This window comes from Hibiscus syriacus, unplaced genomic scaffold (genome assembly GCF_006381635.1).
Source record: "Hibiscus syriacus cultivar Baekdansim isolate YM2019G1 unplaced genomic scaffold, ASM638163v2 tig00112000_pilon, whole genome shotgun sequence".
Lineage (NCBI taxonomy): Eukaryota > Viridiplantae > Streptophyta > Magnoliopsida > Malvales > Malvaceae > Hibiscus > Hibiscus syriacus.
In genome coordinates, this window is record NW_024063235.1 from 406,084 (window position 1) to 414,396 (window position 8,313).

General features: G+C 37.3%; 1 protein-coding gene across 1 annotated transcript; it reads left to right on the plus strand.

The window, feature by feature from the left end:
• Positions 1-1,868: 1,868 nt before the first annotated feature.
• On the plus strand, positions 1,869-5,466 carry LOC120174142 (WEB family protein At3g02930, chloroplastic-like). Its single transcript, XM_039181104.1, has 3 exons — positions 1,869-2,149; positions 2,643-2,871; positions 2,989-5,466. Exons 1-3 carry the CDS (start codon positions 2,133-2,135, stop codon positions 5,302-5,304), a joined length of 2,562 nt encoding a protein of 853 aa, XP_039037035.1. The 5' UTR covers positions 1,869-2,132; the 3' UTR covers positions 5,305-5,466.
• The last annotated feature ends 2,847 nt before the right edge of the window (positions 5,467-8,313 follow it).

The window sequence follows — 8,313 nt, forward strand, 5'->3', positions numbered from 1 at the left end:
TTACCTCAGGAGTAGCGGAAATACGAATGGGTTCTTGACAACGGGACATAAAAGGACAATCGATACCATGCCCAATACTGCAGCAGCAGGAGACATCCGCCGATAGTATTACGCCTGTAGTCAATGGCTCGACACATCTCCCTGTACAGGCAAGCCAAAACTGTCGAGCCTCAACTGAGTGATCCGGCCAGATGAAAGTCGCCAAGATGTTGCAACCACATACAGTGAACTTGGTTGTGCGATTTGTCCGGCATCAGCAACCCTCCTATCAGTTGTAGTATGCATGCCCGTGCATACTGTTTAACTTCATCGTCAGACGCGTCCTAGCTCAACTCCTGAAAATTGGCATCTAACTAATTTAACGGTATCGGTCCACCGTTAAAATTTTTCGTGACACATCATAGACTGACCTGGTACAAATTAGTCCAAGAACTGGAAGCTATCCCTTATATCACACTTCCATCCACCGGAAGCCCCAGGTGCATAGAAACATCCTCAAGCGTGATCGTGCACTCTCCGCACGGAAGATGGAATGTGTGGGTCTCCGGCCTCCACCGCTCTACTAAGGCAGAAATAAAGTCTAGTTCTATCTTACAATGACCCTGATATCTACCTAGGTAACCAAATCCAGCCTTTACTAAATACGACATTACACGAGTAGGTATAACTAACTTAAGGTTCCTAATAAAAGGATCTAATATACGGTCTCTCTCCTAAAATATAAATAATTACACAAATTATTTTTTAAACTAATAATCATGCATTAAATTAATTAATTAATTAATAAATTAAAACGTTAAAATGTTACAGTATCAGCAAAGTGTTGACATATATGATTTCCATCCAACCAAAGTAGACCGCCTTCCATTTTATATCTGCAAAAAAATTAATTAAATAAAATATTAAACAATTAAAATAATTAAATAAATTACTAAAAAATACTAAATATAATAAAATATACCTTAATAAGAGAATATAAGAGTATTTGAGAAAAGTTGAGAGAATATGGTGTGATAAAAGTGATTAAGAATGGGGGTATTTACAGGTAGGATTAGGGTGTGAACGGGCGGGTAGGTTGGTAATTAAGGGTATAGCGCGGGACAGGGGTCGCACCTTTCTGACGCGTGTCAGAATCACAGGTAAGGCGCGGCCCCTGCCCCGCGCTATACCCTTAATTACCAATTTGACCCGCGCCATACACACGTGTATCCATGTCAGCATAAGGCGCACCGCAGTAGGTGCGCCTTACCCCACGTTGCGCCAAATTAGCATATAGCGCGCTGCAGGGGCGCGCCTTACTGCAAAGGGTGTTAGATCGGGAAATATAATTTGATCGGTGCCTGATCGAGAATATTAAATTAAAAAAATTATTTTTCGAGAAAAAAGTCTATATATTTTATCAATAGAATTGAAAAAAAAGAAAAAATGATTTATTTTGATAAGTGGAAAATAGTACGATATATTATGATAAGAAAGGAAACATATGTTGTTTTTTTTACTTTTTTTAATAGAACATTTTTAATGGAATATTTTTAAAAATCAAAAGATACACGTTTAGTGGAACGACGGAAATAGGATAAATTATATATTTAGTATTCAATTGCCACTTTTGTTTTGTTTTCACTACCCCAATTATTTTTTTTTCAAAATCATACTTAACATTTAATTTTAGTTTTATTTTGGTCACTCACCCGTTAAAAATTACTGATGTGTCACTGCAAGATAATACGACGTAATTAATAAAAAATACCACGTCAACAATTATATTATTTTTTAATATATATAATTAGAATAATTTTTACGTGAACGTGTTGCTTAGCAAATCAGTTGCATGTTATGTGTTGTGTTGCTTATATGTTTTTGGGAAGAGAAAATACATTTCATATGTTTTTTTCCCTCTTCGGCTTCAATTTGTTCCTTTTCGTTTAAATCTTGTAATTTGATTCTACAAAAACAAAGTGCAAAGAACCAAATTTCTTCCCCTCCCCCCATCTTGATTGCTAGAAAGGGTTCTTCAGCTATTTTCAGTTCTTTTCTTCCAAAAATGTCACCATTTTAGCCATTACAGCTGCTGCTTTGATTTCTTCTCTTTATCTCTTGCCTTGTTCTTCAGCCCTCTGGCATTAGCAAACATGTCTGCTAAATCCAAGTAAGTTACACTCACTCACTCACTCTCTCTTTTCCAGGAAAATTTTCGAGTTTTCTTCCTTAATTCCTTTATTTTAGATCAGATCTGACTTGGGTTTTCTCTTTCTTTGTTTTTGGGTTTCCATTTCAAAAAATTCGGGTGTTTTACTAGAATTCTGGACTATTTCAAGAAATGGAAATTTATACACTCTCATCCATCACTCTCCACTACCTTTTGTTACTTGATTCAGTTTCTAAATCGTTTCTGTTTTCATAATCTTGATGTTTTGATCGCTTCTTTCAATTTTCTAATATGTTGTTTGAATTGTGTATGAATACATGTGTTAATTTGCTAATTTGATATTGCTGTTGAAAAAAGTTGTCAGATTGGGAGTAGATCCATCTTTACCTTTTTCACATCACATCATGTTTATTTTTCATCTGATAGTGTGTTCTAAATTCTGGGTTTCTTATTCTAATTCTCAGAAAATTTTACACTTTGAACATTTAAGCAGATCTGGTTTATCCGAGACTCATAGCAAGGCTTCACCAGCAACACCTAGAGTGGCAAGTAAATTAAGCAAGGGACTGAGTAAATCGGAACCTGATTCATCCTCTCCCTTGCAAAGCACTCGCCATTCGATTGATCGACCCTTGCGATCATCGCTTAATACGAAGTCACCATCTCTTAATTTGAAGCCTTCGATTGATCGTAAATCCGCAAAGGCCGCCGCTCCAGCTGAAGTAAGTTGCGAAATATCAGTGTCCTCTGATGCGTTAATCAAGCAATATCAGTTATTGTAACTGTGGAACTAACGAAATTCGTTTTGTTTTGTTGGTTGGTTGGTTCTCGATATGCAGAAACCTCAAACTCGGGTCAGTAAGGGATCTGAATTGCAGGCTCAGTTGAACTCGGTTCTGGAGGATTTGAAGAAAGCAAAGGAGGAAATAGCATTGATTGAGAAGGAGAAGTCGCAAGCGATTGATGAACTGAAAGAAGCACAGAAAGCTGCGGAAGAAGCAAATGAAAAGCTTAGAGAGGCTGTTGTGGCGCAAAAGCGAGCCGAAGAGAGCTCTGAGATCGAGAAATTTCGGGCTCTTGAGTTGGAGCAGGCGGGGATTGAAGCTGCTCGAAAGAAAGGCGCAGAATGGGAGAAAGAGATCGAGTCCATGAAGAATCAGCATACTTTGGATGTGGCTGCGCTTCTTTCGGCCTCTGAGGAGCTTCAAAAGGTGAAGCAGGAACTCTCTGCAATTTGTGATGAAAAGAATCAAGCTCTGAGTCATGCCGATGATGCAACCAAGATTGCTGAAACCCATGCCGAGAAGGTGGAGATTCTTTCAGCAGAATTGGTTCAATTGAAGTCCTTGCTTGATTTGAAGCATGAAACCGAGGCTATTGAAAACAACGAAATGATTTTGAATCTTAAGGCCGAGATAGAGTCGTTGAAACAACAACTCGAGAATGCAAAGATCTACAAGGAGAAGTTGATGGAAAAGGAGGCTGTCGTTGAACAACTTAACCTTGAGTTAGAAGCTGCAACAATGGCCGAATCGTATGCGCACAATGTATTAGAGGAATGCAAAAAACGGGTTGAAGAATTAGAAATGCATATTGAGGAAGCAAAGAAGTTGGAACGATCGGCGTCAGAATCACTGGAATCAGTTATGAAGCAATTAGAGAATAACAATGACTCATTGCATGATGCTGAATCTGAAATTGCAGCTCTTAAAGAGAAGGTCAGTTTATTGGAAATGACAGTCGGCAGACAAAGAGGGGATCTCGAGGAATCGGAAATTCGCATTATTAAGGCTAAGGAAGAAAGTGCAGAAGCAGAGAAATTGGTCGAGTCTCTGAAGTCCGAGTTAGAAACAATGAAGGAAGAAAATATTCAAGCTTTAGATAATGAGAAGCTCGCGGCTTCCAGTGTTCAAGCACTTTTAGAAGAGAAAAACAAACTCATCACTGATCTGGAAAATTCTCGGGATGAGGAAGAAAAGAGCAAAAAAGCAATGGAAAACTTAGCTTCGGCGTTACATGAAGTTTCCGCAGAAGCTAGGGAGGCTAAGGAGAAGCTGTTGTCGATTGAGGCTGAGCATGGGCATTATGAAACACAGTTAGAGGATCTAAGATTGGTCCTAAAAGCGAAAAATGAGAAGTACGAAACCATGCTTGATGATGCAAAGAATGAGATTGATTTTCTTACAAATACCATTGAACAGTCTAAGAATGAATACCAAAATTCAAAAACTGAGTGGGAACAAAAAGAACTGCATTTGGTAGATTGTGTTAAAAAATCGGAAGAAGAAAATTCATCTCTTGAAAAAGAAATCAATAGAATGGTAAATTTGCTGAAAAAATCCGAGGAAGAAGCTTCAGCATCGAAGGAGGAAGAAGCTCAGTTGAAGGAGAGCCTAAAGGAAGTTGAATCCGAGTTGATTTATTTGCAAGAAGCTCTCAAAGATGTCAAAACCGAGAGCATGGAACTGAAGGAGAGTTTGTTAGACAAAGAAACGGAACTGCAGAGTGTCGTTCAAGAAAACGAGGAGCTCCGAGGTAGGGAAGCTGCTTCTCTTAAGAAAATCGTGGAATTGTCGAAGTTGTTAGAAGAAGCTACAATCAAAAAGCAAAATGAGAAAAATGGTGAATTATCTGACAGCGAGAACGACTATGATTTGCTGCCCAAGGTGGTTGAATTCTCGGAAGTGAACGGACATGGAATTGATGAGAAGCACAAGTTAGAGCTTCCAGCAGAACAGCCCGAAAAGCCGGAAAAGGAATCCCTGGAACTAAATGATGGCTCAAAAGATGAGGATCTTCATGTGGATGGTGCCAAAGTGGAGAGCTCGAACGGAAAACTGAACCACGATGAGACGAAAGGCAAAGAGGATGATTCAGTTGAAGTTGAATTCAAAATGTGGGAGAGCTGCAAAATTGAAACAAAAGAATTTTCTCCGGGAAGAGAACCCGAGCAAGAATCCTTTGACGAGGAAGTGGAGTCAAAGGTGGAGAGCATCGAAGCCGAAAGACTTGATCAAATAAATGGTTCTACGGAAAATACCGATGATGGTGGAATCTCACCATCAAAGCAGCAGCAACAACAGAAAAAGAAGAATCCTTTACTCCGAAAATTCGGGAGCCTGCTGAAGAAGAAGGGAAGTAACAACCCCAAGTAGATAACACAACCCAAAATCTGAAATGTCACGTCTTTAGCCCTATTGGCAGGCTGAATGTGTTTTGCTTCATTTGTTTTGTGTGTTCTGGAATAGGACTGAAAATTGAAGAGGCTTGTATTCATGTTTAGTTTCTTAATTTTTTTTTTTTGTTTTCTTAAAGAAGTTTAATTTTTTTTCTCCATATTGGACAGTATGATGGAGATAATTCTTTCTTTCTTTTGGAGGGGTGGTGGTTCTTCATTTCTAAAATTGATGAAAATGAGTGTTGAGTTGTATGTTCTGTGTATCAACGTGGTTTCTTTATGTTTTACAAGGGAATCTAAGTGTGATGCCATTAATCGTTGCCGTCGAATATTGGTATGCATCCAAATGTTTAATCTTATTGACTTCCCTTTAGCAGTTGCGCGGGCTATTCTTCAATTGCAGCTCCAAGCCTCTGATTTTAATGCTATTTTCGCCGTCTCCAATCGCCACCCCCTTTTTCTGTTTTCTTTTTCAGTTTCAGCATATATGTGTTTTTCATTTCTACGACGTTATAATAAAATTGTCGGAATTTCTTGGTTTTGGTACAGCGATGAGTGGATTGTTAAGGCTTGCTTGGTTGGTTTCCTGGAAAACTGCAATAACTCAAAATGTAAATTTGGGCAAGAATGGTTTGCACGTGAAAAATTGTTCTTAGGATAAACAATCTATTTGGTCACCTACCTTTTCCTTCGTTTCTATTTTGATCATTCAACTCTTTTTTTCCTTCAAAATCATATATAACGTTAAGTTTTAGTTCTAATTTGGTGCATATCGTTAAAAAAATAATAATGATTTGATGTGTCACTGTAAGATAGTATTATGTCAGTATTGAAAAATAATTAAAAAAATATCACATCATCATCGTTATTTTTTTAACAATAGGATGCAATAAGTGCGTGATTAAATAGGTAATTTATCCTTATTATTATTATTTAAATAGTTATTTGAATCACGAGTAGCGTGGAACTTGACATCGAGTTTACAATTATCACCAATCCTAGAATAGATAGATTTTTGAATAATGAAATTCAATATTTTAATGATATTTGGAATGGGGAAATATGCGATCCATCATTTATAATCCATGCTTGGTTGAGTATTTGACATGTATATTTACAGAAATGAATATGCCAAGTATGTTCATACACTTGAAAGATCAACACCACAATGGACCGAAGGGCATGGACAATTGTCACTTGAAAATTTCAAATTATCGTATATTTTAAATATTTTCTTTATATTTCTAATCGATAATCTACTTTCGGCCCTTCAATTTTTTTTTAAAAGATCACCTCTTCAACATAAAATCCTGCGTATATGTCCAACACTAGTACCCAAAGCCTAGCACCTGAACTCTTGGTCTAAATGTGGAGTTAGATAACGAGAGATCACTGCAAAACATTGTTCATATGTATACATGGACATAATCTACTGGTTTATCGCTATTGTTATATGATCTTACATCTCTACTCAATTTACTTGGCAATGCAACCCATTCAAAGCTCCAGATTGTGAAGTGAATGAGCTTCAACTTCAGAATGGAGGGAAGTAGAAGCAAGATTAGGGATGGCAACGAGCCGGGTATTGGTCCCCCGTCCCCATTTAAAAAACCCGTGCCCATCCCCGCTTAAAAAACCACGGGGATTTAAACGGGGATCTCCATCGGGTAATCGGGGAAAACCGCGGGGAAACGGATATCCCCGTTTAGCATAAACGGTTATTTAAACGGGTATCGGGCCGGGTATATATATTTAAATTAAATATATATATATATTATATATTTTTTTTTTAATTTAATTTAATTTAAATTAAATTTATTAATATATATATATATATATATATATAATAATTATTTTTAATATTTATCGGGGCGGGTAATCGGGGCGGGGATTACTAAACCATCCCCGTTTAACATAAACGGTTTTTCCCCGTCCCCGTCCCCGTTTAGTATAAACGGTTTTTCCCCGTCCCCGTTTAATTCAGTTTTCGGTTTTCCCTTCGGGTTCGAGTTTTTTTGCCATCCCTAAGCAAGATCAAGTACCGAGTCATATGTCACCCTTCAAATTCGAACAAAGTCCACAAGTACAAGCTCTATTCAATCACATCTATGTCGCTACGGGAGACCATGCATGTCATCTTTGTGCAACAGTTAGAAAAGCTTCTGATATAACCCGTTTTTGCTCATCCAGGGTCTACTGGGAACAAATCCTCAAAAAGGAAGATGCAAATCATCCATTTCAAGTTTTAATTGCTTGAATATAAAAGTAAAAGGTAATAAATGCTTCAACAATGTTGCTGATTTGCTACCTTCACCAAATCTGGTTATATTTTAAAAATGGAAAGAACAAAATATACAAATGGATCTTTATTTCTTCTCTGGTTACCATTTGAGGAACCAAAAACCATACGCAAGTTTGGAACGTTTTCTATTCTTAAAGAGGTTAAAATTTCAACAAGTTCAAAATGTGTTGAATATGGATATGTGCAAATATATGATCTGTTCTTATACTTGTGTTCGGATATGTGTAAACACCATCCACTTGTTATGTGTTAGGCACTGTACTTTATGGAACTTGACTCTTAGAATGAGAATTCTTTCGGTATTTCTTGAAACTTACCTGACAAAAAGCCTTCATATTTCCTTTTAAGGTCTCCACCTGAAAATATTGCATTCAGGTAAATAAATCCAGACCCAATAGTTGCAGAAGATGCAAATAAAGACGGCTGCATAGCTACCTTTCGGTTTAAATGGTGCAATCTTTGCTGATCTAACCAACTTGAAAATATCATTTCCTGAAAATCAACATGAAAGAAAATAGAAATAGATATCATAACTAAACAAATCCTTCAAGCAGGAAAAATGGGAATGAATTGCTCGTGAAATACCTAAAATAAGAGAACAAGGTTCTGCATGCTTTTAACCTGAGTTATGGTTAAGGAAGATGGGGTAACGGATTTGATTTGGCGGATTTTTTCCTATTCATG

What these genes read in the sequence shown, in the direction of transcription:
- LOC120174142 (XM_039181104.1), top strand. An exon ending in AGGCCGCCGCTCCAGCTGAA is followed by an intron (nt 2,872 to 2,988) that starts GTAAGTTGCGAA and finishes CTCGATATGCAG; the next exon opens with AAACCTCAAACTCGGGTCAG.